Here is a 21,482-nt window from a genome sequence, read left to right as displayed (position 1 = left end):
GAATGTTGTTTTGTTTGTATTTCTCTGTCTTTTGTGAAAGCAAAACTGCTTGTAAAACGCCAGCGTTAAGACCTATCCAGTGACACTTGTCCAACCGTACCAGTGGCACTAGTGTTGCACCAACGTCACTAGAGAAATCATTTGACTACTAGAAGCCGTTATTCACTTGCAAAATGCAAAACAGAAAAAGCCCCACGTGACTTTCTGATCCCACATTGAACTTCAGGGCTGACAAATTTTGGAGAAAGAGGGTGTCTAATGGGTAGTTATAGTGTTTGTGATATGGGAAGCAGTCATTGACTAACTGAGAACAAAATCACAAAGAATAGGCAACACTAACCAGGGCACTAACAGAAGGTTAACAGAACGAATTACAGGCAGCTCAAAGGCTAAAAATCTGAAATATGTGATTTTATTCAGGGAGAAGCCACGCTGATGTAATGCTCTTGAACGCCTCACTTTGAATGAACAGTTTTTCAGGGACTGGATTTATTAGCTGCAATAGGAATGAATAAAACAGACCTCCTCTGCCATAAGTAGTGTCTTTCCAAATACAGCAGAAAAACAAAACCAGGTGCAAATCTCCAGGGAAATTTCAGTAGAAGTCTGCCCCTAGCACCGGTCACCAGCCAGGGTTATCTCCACTAAATATTTGTGCCCCGCAAGAGGAAGAGTAGGAGCAAATTAGTTCTATAATAGACCAGTGAAAATAAAAAATTAAGAAATGGGGACATCTGGGTTGATATTTTTATTAACAGTAATATTAACTATTAACTTCCCTTAAAATTACAGCACATAAAGGGTTTTTGTGGCTGGAAGGAGAATTGGCATATATGAAGCAGAACATTTTTTTCACTCTTCTGCCTTGCTCTTGTTTGTGTTGGTAAACTGGCAGGGGGGGTTATTAAATACTGTGTTAGTTTCATTAACATTCCCGCTGTCGTTTGGCACTTCTTTTACATCATTGCGGACTTTGAAGTTTTACTCCCCAGCAGGCCTGACATTTTCTGTTTTGCTTGCTGTGTAGTCTTCCTCTCCTTTTGTGTGGGGACTGATAAAATGCTGGCTGAGCTGCCCTCCTTCTCCCAAAAGGTGCTGGCTCTGACAGGGTTCTTGTGTTCCCGTCATGCTCCAGCCTGTTGGCTGTGTCTGTCTTACTCTGCTTCACTAGAATTTTGAAATATAATCACTTGTTCAATATTCATCTAGTGAGTTGCATGCAGGCATTTTAATTGTTCCAAGAATTTCAGGGTAAGTCGGTAATTAGAGCATTTCAGGAACATCTTTAGTATGTGCTTTTAATCTTTGGTTGTGGAGTGCGGGTATCAAATAATTGGAAATGTAGAGTTAAAAAGAATGATTTTATTAGTATCAGTTAACAGTCAAATGTATTATGTTGGGGTTCATTTACTTTGTACAAATTGCTGCTTCTTCAAGATATACAGAAACATTCTGTTGAAGGACCTATATATAATGAGCCAGTAGTAAAGGTGCCCACCTATCCCCAAACACGGGGAAAGTATGAGTAGAAATGGATTTTTCTATGTTTATCCCAACACATATTAACTGATGTAGTGATTACTGTGACTGGCACCTTCATTTGTCTGAGTCAGTTGTGCCAGAAGAGGGTTTGATCACTAAGAAAACGATTTCTTTTCCACCTCTACCCACTGCTAAGTGTGGTAACCTTCACAAGGACAGCACTGATAATTGTCACCTACTCAGAACAGGAACAGAAATGATCCAAAGTTGATAAAATCCTGCCTCCATGTTAGATTAAAGCTTCAGTTTTCAGTTGTCACTGTTGCATTACATAAGCTTTTACTTGCTTTTTAACAAGTGAAAAAGTTACTAATTAAATGTAACATGATTTATTTTTTTAAAACCTGTCAGGGCTTTTATTTAAATTTCTAGCCCAGAGCCCCGCAATACTGTTTTAGGAATGTGAAGATAAATAGTTACTGAAATTCTTGAGCTGCAGAAATGAAGAATTGCCATCTACAATAATGTTATGATAATTTTGCTTGCAGTTTGCCAGCGGTAAGAAAAGTCCATGCATTTTCATGTTTGGTGTGGTTAGGGTTTTGCTAAAGTGCTCTTACCATACTATATTATAATTATAACGGAAGCTACATAATTGTCATGGGCAGTTACTTGTGGAGTTCACATTGTCTTCAACAAGTACATCATCCTTTAGGCTAGAAAACCAGTGACAGTCTCTTCCTTACTCTTGGGCTTTTAGATGTGACTCTGCATCCCCTTCCATCACACAGTTGTGCCAAAACGGATTCAGACAGAACAAGCACAGGACCGGGAGGGTCCCAGTACCGCACCGATGCTCAGCTGGCTGACCAGATTTCAGTGGTGTTGAAGTCTTTTCATCCAACCTAGGGCCATTTTTTGAGGAAGGAAAATGTTTGTAACACGCTGACTTCTTGAAGTCCTCGGGGAATGGAGAATAAAGGCAAGGCTTCCAGTCCTTGCGCACTGCGTTAAGGTGGTAGCCAAAAAATGTCACTAGCGTCTGCTTTTTATCAGACCTTAGGTAGAGATTTTGAGTTTCAGGTTTATAGTAAAAAAGATAAAATTTTCTTGCAGATCTGGAATCCTAAGTGAGAAGAAGAGTTGAGTGGGAAGTACATTAAGCTGTTCTTTAAGAAATAGCCACAGGAGCCTAAAACATATAATCAGTCCTTTAATTACACTAAGAAGGTTTTTTCTGGCTATTGTACAAGTATTTCTGGAGAGCAAGATACTCACATTTGCCAGCTGAACATATCTAGGATTTCTGTGTTGTCATAAATCAATGTTTATCCAAGTACATGTTGAACAATTATTTAATGACCATGTAGTAAATCATTCACAAATACAACCAGCTCGGAAATATAAATCTCCATATACTGAGTTTTCAGATAAGACCTCCATGTCTTCACTGTAGGTTTTGCCACATACTGTAGCTGAAGGTTGCAGAATTCTTCCTTCTTTCCTGGTCTTATGTGCTTTCAATTTTTCTAAAATGTTATTCCTTAAATACTCATATAAGCTTGTCCATGTATGATGTTTATGCAAATATTGCAATCTGGGTCTGGAATTCCTTATTTCTTCCTTTCTTCATAGCCTCAGATGTTTTTCACCTCATCAAAGAACAGGCAGTTTATCTTTTTTGATCTAGCCACAGTTTTCACACCCAGGTCTCCAGTCTGATACAGATGATGTCTGTAACATGATCTGAGTACAGCCTTCATTTGTGGTAGCTGCTTTTAAAAGCATGGAAAGACAGATGACTGACAATACTTACGATATGGAGTCTAGGGAGAAAAATAGTTAAGACCAAAATCGGCAAGGCCTGATCAGACCTTTTTTCGATAGGAATTAATATTTTTAAAATATCGATGTGCAACGAGCGTGTGCAATTTTAGTAGATCATATTGATGGTCTTTTTCTTTCTTGCATTTTTCTTTCCCATTCAGATGGAAAAGGCCAGATGTGGAGAAAGGCTAGCTTTCAGAAAAAAAACTATATTTGTTTTAAGAGGCACAGTTAACCATCTGCTCTCCCTCCAAAACAGACAAAGAAGAAAATACAAGAATCACATATGTAAGATGCGCCTATAACTTTTGCAGCAGGGCTTCAAGTTTTCTTTTAAAGAGATTATGGCATAACTTACAGCGTATATCTCAAAATTGTGAAGACCAAAATTCATCTTATTTCCTAAGTAATAGGAAATCTCTTTTTGGAGGAAAGCAGCTCTGCCTGGCTGAGGCAAGCATATTTTTTTTTTTTATTTGTGTGGAGTACAAAATAATAATTTTCAAGATAGGCTTCTGAGTAGTATCTCTCTTCTGCAGCCACAGTTTGGGAAGGGCTTTATTTATGCTAAAGCATTTCTTCTGAAAACTATCAGTTACAAGAATGCACAGTTCACAATATGTGAAAAAAGTTTTCCATCAGACATGATGATAATTAGTTATTTTTCTACCACATCTTGGTTATTTTGTGTAGTGAACTGCTAGTCAGTTGGGAGTAGTAAACTAGTAATTAGCTGCAATGTCTTAGATAGCTGTATACTAGCTAGGAAAACGCTTTTAATTGCTGTTTAGGCATTTCAAACTTTGTATCAGGAGCTGTTTCCTCCCCCCTTTTTTTTTTCTTCCAAAGGTGATAAACTCTCTGGTTAAATATTAATCTAATATATAATTGAATAAACCACTTAAATATTTATTACTTCAGTGAAAATTAGATTTAAAATTTACACAGTTAGGAGGACTAGGACAAAGTCTGGATTAATTAAACAAAAATGGCCCTGCATACCAGAGGTTAATGGAGTTATTCTCATTTGTACTATGTCCCCTCATGGTACATGAGGAGGATCTCGTCCTGTCTCTTTGTCAGATTTCCAAGACAGGTGTCTCTCAGGGTGGAGTTACATTTTAAGCTTTCTCTGATGCTCAGACTGGCCCTAATAAATCCCATCCCTACCAAGATGGTCTGTGCCCGCGTCCCCCTGAGCTGCTTCACCCCCAGATCCCGGATGGGTCAGGGAGCAGCTACCGCCGGAGACGCGGCGCAGGGCTGCACGGACACTTACTTGGTTTGAACCAGGATGGTCGTTCTTGGGTTTAAATACATCTACAGTGTAATAACTATACATTTGCAAATGGCTTTTGATAAGCAGGGAATCACCGTTCTGTAAGATTCCTGCTCTTAAACAAATCTTTGTGCAACCAAACTCGGAAACGCCCTGTAATGGGTTTTTCAAATTCTGTCTGATTCTGGAAGTTTTAATTGCCTGGCAAACTGAATGAAACAGGGCATCCCTGAAAAATACATAAAGCTCATTCTATCTCAGATGAATCTTCCTGAGTGAACCAATTTAAATTAAGAAGCAATTTGGTTGTCAGGGTGATTTGGGGGGAAGGGCAGAGGAAGGTGGAGGAGGGATTCAGCACTTTCACGACTCTCTATTTTACTTTAGCAGTTTTGAGGCTGTGATGTGCCAAATCTGAAACAGACAAAGCCACTAATACATTCTTCATCCAGAAGTGATCCTGTTTTAGGCACATGATGTGAAAAATCCCTGATAACCATTAATAAATATTTTCTTTTGATAAACAAAAATGTCAGCTGCAGCCTTAAAAGTCAGGCAAAATGAAGACAAAGTGATAATAATATACCCATTTTCAAACAAATAACCTATGGGCATGTGTGGTAATACTCACTGGAATACTGCAGGCTCATCTTGTTGCTGCTACTGCAGCTGATGATTTTCTTTCTCTGATGTTAGACGAGGTAAGAACCTGCTATTGCCTCAGCAAATGACAGCTAGCTACCACCAGTAGTTTACCTGGGAGTGCAGAGGGTTGGACATTTCCCCTGTACTAAAGAATACACTTCTGATATAGCGATTACTACTTCGGACATCTGTGCTTTTAGTTTGTATTGCTTCCAGCGTAGGCATTTGCTTGGAACATAGCTTTCGGTATGGTGAGTGTCAGACATCAAATGTTTCTGTGTCTGGGGATCCCATGGAGCAAAGATGCACGTTGATACGGGCATGCACACATCCTCACTCTGTAGCTTTGTAACCAGACCATGGGTGTTCAGCTTTCAGTTTTTATGTCTTACCAGTAGAGCAGAAAATAGCCTTTTCCTGCCTTTTGCCTCTCCAAAATAAGTTGAAAAGTAAAACCATTTCTTTTCAAATGGGTATTAAGCAAAGATTCAAGAGCTAAATTTACCCCTAAAGGGTTTGTACAGCCTGCAAAATTACCAAAATGTATGAACAGGAATTCATTGGCAGTTTGTTCTTGGTTGAATTCGCATTAATTTGAGGGCATTCTTTAGATGACAGTTAGCTTTGCTGTGCTTTGTTATCCATGGAAAGATAGTTTGAAAACTCCAGTTCAGAGTCTAATTAAGAAAGCTACAAATATAATTTCAAAGCAATTAACCTTCACTGACTCTTCATGTCACTTACAGTATGACTGTAAGAGCAATATTGCCACAATGACATTTTTAAAAGGGACTTTAATTAAGGATGAACTCTGGAACCTTTCCTGCCAGAAGTGCTCTCATTATCTTCATTGGGATTTTCCTTTTGAGTAAGAACAGCTCACACAAATAAGACTTACAGGACCAGGCTAACGGTTATAAGTGGCGTGGAACAAATCACTGGCTTTATTATCTACCTATACATTAACTTCACGGGCAATAAAAATAATAGTTTATTAATCCTTACTACATTTTATGTTATAAATGAGGTGACAAAGTGATCAAAACCTTCAATGAACTGTTTCCTAAATAAAGCCTAAACCCTTACTGAGCCTGAAAACAAGCTGTATTGCTCTTATGAATATTCAAACCCTTGTGCCTATTGAAATTCTAACAAGGGCAGCAGAAACAGAACAGCTGAAGAAACTCTTCCCTCTGAAAGCATCTCTAGAAAGCCTCTGCCTTATGCAGTTTATAGCTCAGTAATGTCTGATGAATGTTTATCTACACTTAGTTTGGAAATGTCTTCAGCTCTGGCCCCTGTGAACTGGAATTTGAAGGGTGAGATCCTCCATAGACTGAGAAAGTCTTTCTTCTCTGAATTCCTCATTGGATGCTGCAGACCATTAAATAGCCTTGATGGCTCTTCTGTGAACATGGATTTACCACCCACATTCAGAAAGGAGATAACCTGGAGCACAAACATTTTGGAGGAAGAAATGCCCATAAAGTGTGGGAGAGAAGGGTGCTGGTAGAAAGGGTTAAGTCCTGCACATCACGAACTGCGTGATTCTCACCCGACAAGAGCAACTCCTGTGATTTTTGAGGTAAATTGAAACCTCCCTGGCATTGTCCTAATTTATGTTAACCTCTAACTGGGATGTTGTAACACATAGTTAAAACCACTGGAGATATTCTCAACCTTTCAATGCCTCCCGCTCATGTCTGCCTATTTTTGTTTCCTGTGCCAGGGCTCCTTGCCCCCTTGGTTGTGGTGATACTGCTCTTTTTGGGGCTCCTCTACAGACAATTCCACAGAAATGATCTGAGTATTTGAGTTAAGCAAGAGAAAAAAACCCTGTGATTTTTATATTCAAAAATAGGTGAGGATTGTTTTTAACCTTTACCACAGGCAATTCCATCCCAAAACAATGATATTATTAGGGGTAATCCAAGATATCCAGAGGACTCATTTTGACACTCCTTTTTCACCTTTGGTGAACTCAAGCATCTCTTCTGCATCCACGTCTCCATGAGTAATGTCAGAAAACACTGAAGGACGTGTTCTTGGCATGCTCTAGTCGTGGTGAGTTCTCCCTCTCCTCTCCCCCTCCTGCCCTCAGATCCCTTTCACTGGCACAAGGATGGGCAGGGCAGAACCTCTGCAGCTCTTACACTCACGGTGAAAGTGTTTTAGGACTGCTTCAGCTAGTTCTGGAATAGGCAGAGCTCTCCATGGCAGTTGTTATACTGAGGTGTTGACATCTGCTTCACAGACACGTCTGGTTGCTCCTTCTCAGCCAGGTGAGATCAAAAGCTGTAACAGCACAACTGCTAAGTTTACAAATGAATGCGAATGACTAAAGTGTTTGTTTAAACAAGTAGTTCTTATTTCTTTTTAAGATTGCATAATGTTTGATGTTTGCCTTTTTTTCATTCATGATTTGTGCAAATAGAAGTGACTAAATGCAGAAAAACTATTAACCTACTTGCCCAGAAAAGCTGTTGAAATAACTACCTGTAGTTGCAGTATGACGTAGTCATGATAACAGATGGGCAAAATAACCTTGTACCACAAGGAGAATAGAAGAACACTATCGGTGTTACCTGGATCAAGGTTGCTAGTTTTCCAGATAAGGTGATTCAGTTCTCAACTGAATCAGTAGCTACAAGAACTCATAGCTAAGCCAGAATGAAGATTACTGGGAGGTGAGATCTTGGAGAGGAAAGTCAGACATTAAAAGAAAATGACACAAAGTGGGAAAAATGCTAACTGTTCATTTCTGTTTCACTACTGTTTTTTAATGTGTTTCTGCTGCTACTAAAACAGCCTAATACAAAGCTCCAGCTTCAGCTGGGAATAACGCTGTTTTATCTACTTCAGAGTTTAGCTTGGTTTTTTATCTAATTTCCTTAAGCATTAAGACTTCTGTTGTGACAATATTTCCTTTTTGTCAAAATCCTTCGAATGTTATTTTACATACTGATTACTTTCAACTAAATTTGGTACAGGTGTAGCTGTCTCAAAGATAAGCACAGTCTTATTTACTTTGTGAGTATCAGCAGCTTGAAATGCAATAGCGGCCCCAAATTGCGCCTGTACAGAAAAGGCAGCGGCCAGTGTACACCAGTTGTGTATGCTGTTTGGTAGCAGCCCATTGGTAAATGGTGGTCAGCCAGTATGTATAAATCAAATTACTTTCAGTAGGTACTGTAGGGCACGGACAGGACTTTGGGGATAGTAGGGATGTGGGAGGAAGCCAGAAGTACGGTACTGAGTAGATGTGGATGCAGAAATGACCTGGGAGTATCTGGGGTGGAGTGGGAAAGGAGACTTGAGACAGTAACCTCTAGAAAACCAGGTTTCATTAATTATGGTGCTCTTGGAGCAACTTGTCTTTTATACCTTTACTTTGGGAATTTTTTTTACTATTTGCCTTTGAAGCTGAATATAAAGAACTAGATTGTCCTGTATGGAAAATTTGGCAGAGAATTTTGATAATAAAGAGGGAGCAAAGGGAGCCCCCAAAGTCCAGAAGTTGGACTCCTTGCCTGTTTTTCCAAATGACTGTAGAGGTGCAAAGCCATGTATGATTTCCCCTGGTTAAAGATTCATTCTGAAAAAGCAAGTTTTCCTTTGAGTAAAATTGCCTGAGGGGAAAACTGAGGAGTGGATCCCGTGTTGTGCAGAAGAGAAGGTGATGTAAATCCATGCCAAGCTCCCTATTAAGATGATCTCTGTTAAGGTCAGATTTGTCCAGTGTGCAGTCCTGCAGGCTGGTCTCTCTATGACATCTCTATGATTTTTCCATTCTATTTATCAGTTCATTCAATTCCCTAGCTCTTCACCAACACAAAGGAAGGAAACAATCTTACCTCTTATTCAAAGTTTTTTAAAAAATATGAACCTTTCTATTCAGTCAGTTACTAAGGACCACAGTTTAAAAAATATTTAGTTTCAGGACTACTTAATCAGAAACTCCACCTACTTATCTGCTTATTCAAGTGTCTAAATGACTTTCACAGTCTACCCTGAAGCCCAACACACCTCAAACAACTGTAAGAGTTCTTTAGCAGTATTTGACAAGTTGAAACAGTATTTCTAAACGCTTATATTGTTTGCATTTTTCCAGTCATTATGATGATATGTTAAAATATCTTGTTTTCCTTGGGTATGTATATTGGGATTAAGAAATCTATAAAAAATATATTATGCCAGTCAATCTAATCAATACAATACATTTTGTGGCTTTTTTTTTTTTTTTTAAATTTCCTGGACTCATCGCTGTGCTGTCTAAACTATTGAACCTGCATTCATACGTAACTCCATAAGTAGCTTCTGAAAGCTAATTTTCTACTCTTCCAGGACCAAACATAGGAGTATGTCATGTTTTCCATTTCTAACATAGCATTTGATTTTCAGTAAGAGTGGTTTACCAAGTAGATGTTTCCATCTGACTCTTAATGGTAAAGTGTAATAAAGAAGCCTGAAATAGAAATCAAATGTGAATTTCTACAGCTGCACTTACAAATCTTAGGCTTTTGCAAATTTTTGTGCAAGTATTTTGTAGTTTTCAGTGAATTATCTAAAAGTGATGCTTATCATAATGAATGCCTAAGTATCTTTGATCTTTCTCTAGACTTCTCCATGTAATTCTTTGTTAGGGAATGAATACTATTACTGACATCATCTCATCCGGTGAATCATCTCACTTAATCTGATGTCCTTTAGTCTTCCTTGCACTTGCTCACATACTGTAGATTTTTAGTGTGCTATAGAAAGTAATGGAACTCAGTATTTGCTTTAAACATGCTACTATATATTCCTGATATGCCCTTTGTTTGTATTTTTATATAGCTTTATCATACACAACAAAGATACTTTCTTCAATAATGCTACAAGAAGTAGAATTGTACACCATATCTTACAAAGAGTGAAATACGAAGAAGGAAAAAACAAAATTGGTAAGTGCTGAACAATGTGCTTTTAAACGTGGGTGCTAAGTCCCACCAAAAAAAGAGGAGAAGTCTGCCTGGGCTCGTAACACTCTTGCTTCCTTTTTAATCACCTCAGTTTTGAGCTGTTTACAGCTCACCCACTGCTGTTTTAGGGGCTTTGCCTGGAAGACCCCATCATTTCCCTGCAATATCAGGCTGCTTTCACAGGCACGTATGTCACCACGTGGGATTTATCACTTCTGCAAGGAAAGAGACTGACTTAAGGAAGAAATACATACAGATTAAGGACCCTGGAGAAGCAGATAGACTCATGCAGAAAAGCTTTTACTCCTTGATAAAAATGGATTTGGAAGGATGGCAAGATTTGTGCTGCTGTACATCTCAGCCTGTAGAGCTTCTCCCCAGCTACCTGTCCAGCCCTGAGGGAGACGGAAGGTTCTGTGTCTCCGTACCTGCTGTAGGTCAGAAGGGAGTTCACCAGTGATGTCCTCAGTGCAAAGGGTGCCATGCACAACTGTGGCATCGCTTTCAAATAGTGCGTGGAGCGGACCTTTGGAGCGGCACATACGCAGATCCAGGAGAGCAGGCAGTGACAGAGAAGGGCTGGAGTACAAAAACAGCGATCCTCTTCTGTCTTGTGGTACAGAGCACATACTGCGTGTGTACCGCATCGGGACTGGGGCATCACAGATGGAGAGGCAATCCCCATAAAGCTCTGCAGCCTATTTCATTTCCCTGCTGTTTAAACCCCATCCTTCCTCAAGAGGTAGAGAATCATCCCAGAACTTCACTTGTTTCTTCCTCAGCTCCTGGGATGAGGGCAGCAATAGCTCAGAGCAATGACAGCGGGCAGAGGGGAGAGAAGAAAGGGAAGAACTCACGCGGTGCATGCAGCCATTGCATTTAGCACACGCTTGCAGTGCCTGCCTGCCTCAAGATCCCAAGCTCCCTCACGTACCTGCTTGTGTTGTACCTGCCATGAACACAACCTCGCATTGGTCACTGGGCAGAGCAAAGCCCAGCTCGGCTGTACAGGTTTTGCTTTTCTGCCAGAGACTTTGGAAGAAAGCGTATTCTGCCAAGTAGACGCCAATGCAATCACTGAAAGTGCTATTTATGTTGACTTATTCCCCCGTGAATTAGGAAAGGAAGCAGGATTCTTTGCTCCTTGGTCAATGGGGTTCAAATGCCTTCAAGTTGTTAGTGCCAGTATTTAGTTTTGCATTGCCTGATAGTTGTTCAGTCCTATTTTGGTGACTTTCCAAGTGAAAAGTGCCCACATCTCAGCAATCGTTCATTATTTCTCTCAAGGTTCTCATTAAAGAGGGACAAGGCCTGACCGATTGGGGTGTATGATTACTTTTTTGTGCCAAATAACAATTCTTTTTGTTCAGGTTCAAGTATATTTTCTGGTTTTGTACTACTGCAGCCTGCCTTGTCCCTGTTCTGTCTGTTAGTCCAGCAGCTTTTGTAAGACATAAGCTGAACATGTTTTACAATGTTGTTATCATATAGAAATTAAGAGTTTCAGTTGCTTTACTGGCCTGCAGTTCAAAAGTGTAAAGATCTTCCCTGAATTTTTCAGCTCCCAAGAAATACAGCCTTTCATCTAAATAGCTTCCTTAGACCATAATTTACAGGGTCAAACTTCAATCCTGGTGTGAGGTCCCTGATTTCCCTGAAGTTATGCTAAAGATGGATTTGGCAAATGAATCTTTAAACCTCCAGCATAATAAATGATAGAGTATGATTAATATTTCAACAAGTCTTTGCTTGTATTATATCTTAGTTCATCAAAATCTATAAAAGATGAATTTTTCTACATGTATCTTTTACTGTCAATGAGCTTCAAACTTTATTTAGCCAACTTATTATGAAAATGTGTTTTGCTTTTTACTTAGCAGTTTTTCTGGTCCTATTGGTAAATAATTGGATACTTTTGATTCTTAGGTCTGAATCGATTGCTCAGTAATGGCTCCTATGAAGCTGCATTTCCTCTTCATGAGGTATTTTTCTCAGTTTTTTTTTCTTTTTGAACAGACATTTCCCACAAAATGAATTCTTAATTGTGTAATCATTTATTCTCAATCTTATTAATGTTATTACTCCCTTTTGCATTCTGCGTCTGTCTCTGACATCCCTCCCATTTAGTAATGCTTTTTTCTTAGGAAAAAATTGCGTTTTTTCTTGCAAAAAGAGATGAATAAGAAGAGTTGTTCTGGATCTGTTCTGTAAAAAGTGTTTGGGTTTGATAAATTAGTATGTTTTCAGATAGGAAAAATATCATGCTGTGGTTTTGTCTTTGAGATTCTCCAATTTTTAGCCTTTGACTTGAATACTATTTATCATAAATTTCTTAGGAAGAATAATCTCAAATCTTACTGAAGTCAGAGGAAATTGTCCTTTTAATGTCATATTTAGCTTTTGGTGCGCAAGTATGGAGTTTGCATAAATCATCTTATCCATACTGCTAGCGAGAGAGATTTCTTAGATATTCTTTTTTGCTGCTGCTGTTCATTAATGTCCAGATTTGTATTTTAGGGAAGTTACAGAAGTAAGAATTCAATAAGAACACATGGGGCAGAAAACCACAGACACCTGCTCTACGAGTGCTGGGCTTCCTGGGGAGTGTGGTATAAATACCAACCGCTGGACCTCGTGAGGTAAGACTTTCCTGCTTTTTGTATGTCACATTGTACGTGTTTTGAGCATAGGTTATCTCTCTTCTGACAAAACCATAAAAAGCTCAGTTAATTCATGTGGCTTTTAAAAAACTGATCCCGAGGTCATGGGAATCCATTTCATTCATGGTGCCACTACATTCAAAGAAGTATCTATAGAGGAGCCTGCAGGAGGAGCTGAAAGTGAAGGAAGTTTCCTTCTAGAGTTTCCTGACACCATAACTCCTACTGAAGGGTTTGCAGAATATTTAAGAGAGGAAAAAAAGGAAGAGAGAAATCTGTGGAGGCTGGGTAGAGTTGGTTGCATGTCTGTCCACTGGAGGAGTTGTTCCTCCTCAGGGTATGGCTTTAGTGAAAAACAGGCTCTCATCGACTAGATCTTCTTTTTTTTCCAAAAGGAACCACAGAAAGAACCCTGGATGAAGTTTGATGATGCTTATAAATGGCATGAAGCAAACCTCACAGTCACTGAGTGTGCTACTGTGTTCAGCAGCCCTAGTAGAGATGGGTTGAAGTCTCTCCTGTATCACCTCCCCTAAACTCAGCCCAGCCACATTACCACAGTCTGGATTTGTATTCATCTTGGAAGTAGCTTGTAAAGAAGAAACACTGAGAAAGCTGAGACATGACTCCTTCTTGTAGCCTTTTTAAATAATGGTTTCAAATAGAGGATTACATATTTTTTATACATGTAGAGAGAGCCAGAGCCTTTACTGATCATGTTGGCAGAACTATTATTGGGCATTAATGGGCTTTTTCTACTTGAAGAGAGGAATATGAAGCTAAAAGGGCCTATTAATAAAGTCTTAAGATGTATTGAGATCACTGAAGATATTGATGCATGGGCCATTGGGAAGGGTCATACAGAGCATGCAACTGGTCCAACATATTAATTTCCCCTTTTATAAGTCCTGTAACTGATAGAAACTTTTGCTTTTATTGATTCTCAGAATTGCTTCCAGACAGAAGGATTTGTAGAGGGTGGCCCTGGAGACAGATGGTGTTATTGATTAAGGCCATATAAAACCTATCCATTTCATAAAACAAGAGCTGTTCAATTTCCGTGGAGAAAAAGTTCACAGAGAAATACAATAAAAAAATTGTACTGAGTCATGTAATTTTTAAAATGCTTTAGAAAACAAAGTAATGTATTTGTTCCTCATAATTTAATCCTGAAAGCTTCTTATTTCTTTTTTAATGTACTGGCCTGCACAGAAATATGGAATTTTTCTCAAATTACACTATGGAAATTGCTGATTTACTGAGGAGCCAACAGTTACACTGAAGTTTTTTATTTTTAATTTCCCAGTATACAGTAAGATATTAATGTCACAGTATAAACAACTTATGTCTAGAATGTTTTTTAATCATTTGTCCATGGTGGTCAAGGCTACTGTTCTTCAACATTTCTTGTTTGTGAAAGTGCTGTTGAGCCAATATCTGGGGTTTGGTTTAGTTTGGTTTATGTGGACCATCAGGCATCTGGAAGGTTTTTAAGCACAAGAATAAGTGGTAACAGAATGAGCAAGGTTAGACACGTGGTGGTTCTGGACCTTGGTAGCAGCCTTCTTGGGTAGCCTGGGTTTGCTGTTTAAGATTTTGTAAGATGCTTTAGCTTTTTATCAGACAGTGACATCCACAGATTTTTCCACAGCTGTTTTACAAAGAAAAAAAGCAATGGAAGTAGCGGACTCCCTAGCTGAGGTCATGGCTGTCCTGTGGGGATTCAGAGTAGGTGTTTACCCGAGGAGGAGGAGGAGGAGGAGGAGGGCCGGGGAGCTGCGAGGATGCTCCCTCAGCATCCGCAGCAGCGTGAGTCTCGGTAGCCGTCGAGCTCCCCAGGGTTCAGAGCTGCTGCCTGGAGCGTACCCGTGGCTGCAATGAATTCACTGAAGGAGGGGTGACGGGAAAGGGGAGGGAATGCCTTTTTCTTCTCACTTCACAGATGCTAGATCCCTCGCATTTCCTTAGCTCCTGCCAAGTCTTTCCTGCCTACTGCCACTCTTAGCAGCTCCCGTGTCTAGTGAGCTGGAGATTTTTCCTTGAAGAGCTGACAACACCAGCAAGACCTGTTGTTCATTTCACTCGGAAATATCTCGGCGTGCATATTTTAAACAGAAGCTTTTTTAGTACCAGTTCTGCAGCAGGAGCAACTTTTTTATTTTTTCCCTTACCAACAGCTATGTGGGGTGTGCTTGGAGGGAGTAGTGTTGCCATCTGTGCAGAAGGAGTGGATGGATGTTAATTCTTCCACAGATATCCGGCTAGAACTTACTGCTGCTAGCTGACATTCCCCTTTACAATATGCTTTCGAAAGGCTAAAGAGTAAATTAGATGTAGATAATACAATTATCTCATTAATAGATATGGTATTTCCACCTTAAAGTCAAGTTGCCACAGTGGAAAGCAAAATTGTTCATACTTTGGTGCTGGTTTATTTTTTCCTTAGCTGTTAAAATAAGGCCTTGCATCTTCGGTGCTGTCAAGCTGGTGCCTCCCAGATTTCATTTAATCTCATCAGCTGGCTGTTATGGAGATACTGCTTACTAGAAACAAATGAGAAAAAGTAATTTCAGGGGAATTGCATGATTCTGCTTTCACTCTGCTTTGAAACACATGGCAGTATGAAGGCGCAGACTTGGCACAATTGCACTCCTATTAATCAACAGATGTGCTACCACGGTTTTAATTACACTGCTGTTGGACTTCAGTATCCATAGTTACTTTACAAGAATAATTTAAGATCCTTAAAACTGATAGCAATTGGAAAGAGGCAAGACATTCTATATTTATAGGCTGTGGGACAACATAAATCAGTGGAAACAGTTGCAGTGATTCTGGGGGACTTTGGATCACCTCCTTCACACTTCTGTGCATAGCTGCTTCCCTCTGGCTTGTGCCCAAATTTTTCCTGCACTGCTTGTGCATGTTATTTACAAGACAAAAAGAGAGGGAGAAAACTGTATTTATAAAGCAATTGTAAAGCTACTTAAATGAACCTGAAAGCAAAAGCAATGTCTGAGTAACTTCATTTTACTCCATGTTTACATTAAATGACTTGATTGCAGCTGACAACTCCCCTTCAATCTCCTGTCAAGCCTTCCTCCCCACACCATTGCTCCTGGCATGAGGGCTTCATGTGTCCAAAACACCCGTTGGAAAGCTCTAGCTCCCTCACAACTTGTTTCTGTGGTGTAAAAAGTTCTGTGTAGGATTTCATTCTGACCTGAAAAAGGATTAATGAAGATAAATAGGTTCTTGGCTTGGGTCCAGACCCGTCTGTATTCCAGCTCCGTGACTTCCTTCTAGGCATCCTGAAAGCAAAATATTATATAATGAAGGTCGTTAAACACAGAAGAATCCAGTATCGTGTTTTATGGGTCTGAAATCAGACTTTGTAGCTTAATACTTTTCCAAAATGTGCCCTATTGATAAATACTGAGATTGAAATCTTGGCCCAGTTAAGTCAGTGATAGTTCTACCGTTGGAATGGGGTGGGGAGAGAGACAGTTCACCATTAAGGCAGGTGATATTGGAGGGCTAGTATACATGCTAGCATAAAATTGAGAAGCTGAAATGATTTTTTTATTATTATTCTAATGGTACAGCATATATGAGGAAAGGAGAAACGGATTATTCTATTAGGTGCTTGGGGGTTTTTTATGTCTCTGCTTTTTAGGTTAGTTGTGGAGGAAATTTTCTGTGGGAGAACCATCAAAAACACAGAGCATTTTTTTTCTCTTATTAAAAATCTGAAAAATTGGATGGTAATAAGTTAGCAAATTTAACAAAAATGCAAATGTTATCAACGCTGGAAAATTTCAAAGAGGCCTTCAACAAGCAGAGTGATAACAGGTAAAATTTAGGTGTAAGTAATGCACAGTGACGCACCCTAGAGAAAAAATCCCTGGAATTCTTCATGTACATTACTGAGTTCTGGCTAAAGTGTCAGCATGCAGGTAAGAGAACTGCCATCGCTGTGAAGAGCTGTATGAAATTTCTGTTCTATATATAGTGACAGAGAAGAAACAAGGAGCTTGTTCTTCGTATTTGGTGTAACTTGAAGGGAGAGAGTTGCAAAGTTATCTCTAAACCGTCTTCATCTCCTGAGGGTTATGATGGTCCAGGCTAACCCAATTATGGATTGGAATAAATGTGGAACTGCTCTGAATATGGCACCTAGGAAGGTCTCCAAAGACCTTATTACTGCCATAGTTTGTTTCTATTGCACTCAACCTACTGGTATCTGAGCAGAGTCTTACAGAAAAAATATTCTAACTATGGGGCCAGAAGAAATAAAATATTAACTTGATCCTGATGCAAATTACAGTAGTACAGCTTGTGGAATAGCAGCTGTGAAGCAAAGGGCAATAGTGGAAAATCAAGACTGTTTGTCCATATTTAAACCAATATGTATTAAAGTAATGTCAACCTCCAGCACTTATTTTTAAAACCAGGCTCACAAATGGTCTCAGATGCCTTTTCCTTACATTGCAGAGATTTGGGTTGCTTCCCATCATGTCCATTCTTCTTTTTGCACACACTGAATCTTGCTTGGGTCTTCAACTAGGATGAAGCTGTTTGATCTCTAGATCAAAAAAAGAGTACCATGATTTGCACCATTAGATGGAAAAGCTCAAGAGGGTAGGAGATGAAGTTTGACATGAATGTTTGTCGGCTAGGGGGGTGGAATGAAGAAGCATTCATCCTTGAATGTAGGGAATGAAATAAAAAAAAAAACCTCTTGATGAATATTAGGTTTACTTCACTGCTTTGAACTATGTACATGGAGAAAAATGGGTCATAAATATTTAGTGGAAATAAGCTCAAAATGTGAGCTTGCCTTTTCAGTGGAGCAGGCACAGCTTGACGTCCTATGTGTTAGGAAAATAATTAGGCCAAAGGGTTCACTAACACTCTTAAGTCAGGGCTCAAAAAGCAGTTTGCAGTGTGTCTTTTTACAACCAGACCTGCTGCCCTTGTCAGAACTGAGCATGTTATCATTAGCCTGCCACCTCTTTAGCCTGTAAATTTGAGTCTCTGTTGAATGGCAGAAGAATAAAAACAACATGACAATATTTGGCTTCTCGTACAGAGCTGGTAAACTCAAATGATAATAATCAGTGTAGGTCAGTATCATTCAGGAGAGCATGAGCTCAGCCCAGACAGATATTGCTCATGCTGGAGATTTTTTATATCCATTTGAAAACTGATGATTTTGTCCATTCCAGACCAAGTCTTTCTCTTCTCCACTGCTTCCAGCCCCAGAGCCCATCATGGGTCTGTTCCTCCTCACTGTGAAAGTTTGGCCAAAGATGCTTTCTGGCAGCATTCTTTGTCTCTGGACACATCAGAAGTTGCATTATTAGCATAAAAGTGGGTTTTCAGCAGCAGCTGTTCTCAAATTCAGTTGATATGCAAGTTTAAGTTGTCTGCAAAGTCTCTGAAGTGCAAGAATATCACCTTGCCTCATTCTTTAAAACTAATCTTGCAAATAATCTCCTAAAATCTTCATTGTAATCATGATAATTGCATATTGATTTGTAAAGCATCCTAATCTGATCATCAGCCTACTGTGCACAAGACCATCAAACACAGGACAATGCATGAGCCTGCTCCTATGCTGATGAGTTCAGCAGGTTTTTTGTGTGCTTGATGTACTCTTTAACACATAAATAAAGGTTTGATTGTGTTTCTGAGGAGGAAGAATGAATATGTAGCAAATAGGAGCTTCCTGGCCACTTTGCTGTTAGTTTTTTAAGCAATATAGGTAACAAATTAGGATTAATTCAGACTACTTTCCTCAAATCAGTGCAAGATGATACATAAAGGTTTTTGTTGGATCTCACCTGCACTTACTTTCCACCTGTGGTAGAATCATGAGATTATTTTTCCAGGAACTGAGCTGAGAAAAGAAATAATCAAATTAAAATAAACTGGATTGGAGAATAACCTCTGGTTAATTAATTTCTTAATAATTTGGGCCAAATCATTTTTGCTGTTATACCGGTTTTTAGGGATCAAACTGATTTCAATGCAATTATTTGGGAAGTACAGTTACACAGCAAAAAGGCAAAGAGCGCCACCAATTTCCCAAATACAAAGAACTAGCTTTTTAAAATGAACTCAGTGTTTCCTTTCTGAGGTCTCCACTCATCTCACTGTAAACTGTGGTTAGTGAATTTTTCAATTCATTTTTTAAGTTCATTCATGAGGCAGGTCCCTCAGTGTGGATTTAGAAGCCTAGTTGCAGGTTTTTTTCTTCAGGAGATTCTGACTCTGGTGTCTAATCTGCTCTTCAGATATGATAGAAACATTTATTTTCTATGAACAAGCAAGATTAAGCAGACTTATTCTGATTAGCAGGTAACTTCACTGTGTTGTGTTTTAAAACAGACGGTACTTTGGTGAGAAAATTGGGCTGTACTTCGCCTGGTTAGGCTGGTACACGGGGATGCTCTTCCCAGCTGCCTTCATTGGATTGTTCGTCTTTTTGTATGGAGTCACCACGTTGAACCACTGCCAAGTCAGGTAATGTGGGCACTTTTATAAGGGAAATTACAGCTGTGGGTTATTATGAATAATTTAAGAGATCTTCATATGAATTGCTAATTATTTCATTTTGAACTGTTGAATGAATACTCAGGAAAAGACTGTGCTTGGTTCTCATAAAGTACCCAATATCGAGCTTCCCTCGTTTTGTGCTCTTGAATTGGGATGGGAGGCAACGTTTCTTGCGCAGCTCCGGTTGCCGATGGTGCTGGCAACTTAGCATGAAAAAGTAGGGCTCCTTCATTACTGTTGTAACAGGGCAGCAGAAGAGTGGGGAATTTTCACTCTCTTCAAGGCCTTTCCCAAAGATCCACCACACGGAAGCATTCTTCAGGTGAAGACCCCCTGGGCCCTCTGCTGAGTGCCGCATCTCTACGTTCTTGCACGCTTGAGACAAGTCACAAGAACAACTCAAACTTAATTTTATCTGCGATCATCCTCACCCTCCTCCTACCAAAGGTCAGGTCTGACTCAAGGAGAAGCTGGAAGTGGTAAAGAGAAACTGCTAGGCTGGCCCTGAAGAACTGTCCTCTGCAGATATGACTTAAACTCTGAAGTCTTAGACAGTGAACAAATATTAATTACACACATGCAGTTATGAACATCTTGGCTTCAGTTACAGAACCAGTATTGTTCAATAAGTAACTGAATATTAGTGAAACTTACCAATCCATTTTAAGACTGATTGTTGCGCATCAAACTATTAATTTTTATCTTTTCCATTTTTCCAGTAAAGAAGTCTGCCAAGCTACAGATATCATCATGTGTCCTATATGTGACAAATACTGTCCCTTCATGAGGCTGTCGGACAGCTGTGTTTATGCCAAGGTACATTTAAAACTAAGCAAATAGAAATGCTTTCCCGGTAAAAGCATTAATTTTGCCTTTTGCATTTGTCTTTAGTGAGCTTGGGTAGATAAAATCTTGAAAGGACAGATCAAGTTCAGCCAATATTAACATTCATTGTCTTTTACCAAGACTTAGTTTGGGTTGTAAAACACTTGAATGCTATTTGCACTTAGAGATTCAGCAGTCCCAGAGGTCGTGTCCTAGATGCATGTGCTACGCTGTCCTTGGCATCAACCTTTACCTTAGGCTCCATCCTTTGTACGTGGCTCCATAAAATGAATGCTTTGGGTCTGAAACGATGCTCACACCTGGTGTTGGCAGGGGTCAGTCCCAGGCCAGGCTGGCAAATAGTCCTGTCAATTGACAGGTCATTTCACACGTCAAGGGAAGGATCCTCAGGATTGTCAGGCTGGCTGCACTCACGATCACATTAATTTTATTAGGTGAAAATAGAAAATAAAGCCTCATTATCACAAATTGATCACACTATTAATATATCCCTCAGGTAACCCACCTTTTTGACAATGGAGCTACTGTCTTTTTTGCTGTTTTCATGGCAGTGTGGGGTAAGTTTTTGTTTTGATATTAAGTAATTGCACAATCTTTTTCTTAAAGATTGTGATGCAACATGTGCCTTTGTAATTTCCAGCACACTTCTTTCAGACACTGAGAAAAACAATATAGGCTTGATTCTCTTCTGTTTCTGCAAAAGGAAGATGGAAATTGTTGAAATCAGGTTTTTATGTGATAATAATTTTAATTAAAACAAAACCATGTATGCAGTGTCTATGTAGGTAGTTATATTCTGGGGGATTTTGTAATTGTTTTTCAATCTGTTGGTACTGAGGCCTTTTCTCTGTTACTGTTCTCTTCGCTTAAGGCAGCTCAGTTTAGTGTCTGTACTAAAATGAATTAATGTATTGTTTTTCCTACCTTGCAGAAAGGCAGTAAAGCTTAAATACATGTAAGCTGGTTGTAATTAAAGCAGAACTCTGATGAAATAAATGGAAGATTTAGTTGAATGACCAATTGATCTGAGAGTGGTCTAACTGTTGCCATGGAAGCTGAATTTTGCCCATAGGACAGTTCTATTTCTGGCTCAACTATTTTTCCTGCAGTGGTCTTGTAGGCAGAATTGAAGGCGAGAGGGAACAATAACTTCTGGCAGCACAAAAAGTCTTTCAAAGATGCCCTGAGCATGCCCAGGCTCTTAGCTCCTACCATGCCACT

General features: G+C 39.4%; 1 protein-coding gene across 6 annotated transcripts in view; it reads left to right on the top strand.

Annotated features, from left to right (window-relative positions):
- The window catches only part of ANO4 (anoctamin 4), a 198,084-nt gene that overhangs the window by 131,848 nt on the left and 44,754 nt on the right, over nucleotides 1-21,482 (top strand). For all 6 annotated transcript variants that reach the window (XM_052774479.1, XM_052774477.1, XM_052774476.1 and 3 more), the window contains 6 exons: nucleotides 10,070-10,176; nucleotides 12,121-12,176; nucleotides 12,712-12,833; nucleotides 19,248-19,382; nucleotides 20,135-20,231; nucleotides 20,758-20,818. In XM_052774479.1, the coding sequence (XP_052630439.1) occupies nucleotides 10,070-10,176; nucleotides 12,121-12,176; nucleotides 12,712-12,833; nucleotides 19,248-19,382; nucleotides 20,135-20,231; nucleotides 20,758-20,818 (578 nt within the window). The remainder of the gene's footprint in view (nucleotides 1-10,069; nucleotides 10,177-12,120; nucleotides 12,177-12,711; nucleotides 12,834-19,247; nucleotides 19,383-20,134; nucleotides 20,232-20,757; nucleotides 20,819-21,482) is intronic.

Source organism: Harpia harpyja, chromosome 23 (assembly GCF_026419915.1).
Source record: "Harpia harpyja isolate bHarHar1 chromosome 23, bHarHar1 primary haplotype, whole genome shotgun sequence".
NCBI lineage: Eukaryota > Metazoa > Chordata > Aves > Accipitriformes > Accipitridae > Harpia > Harpia harpyja.
The sequence above is the reverse complement of the archived record's forward strand: the minus strand, read 5'-3'. Positions and strand labels throughout refer to the sequence as shown.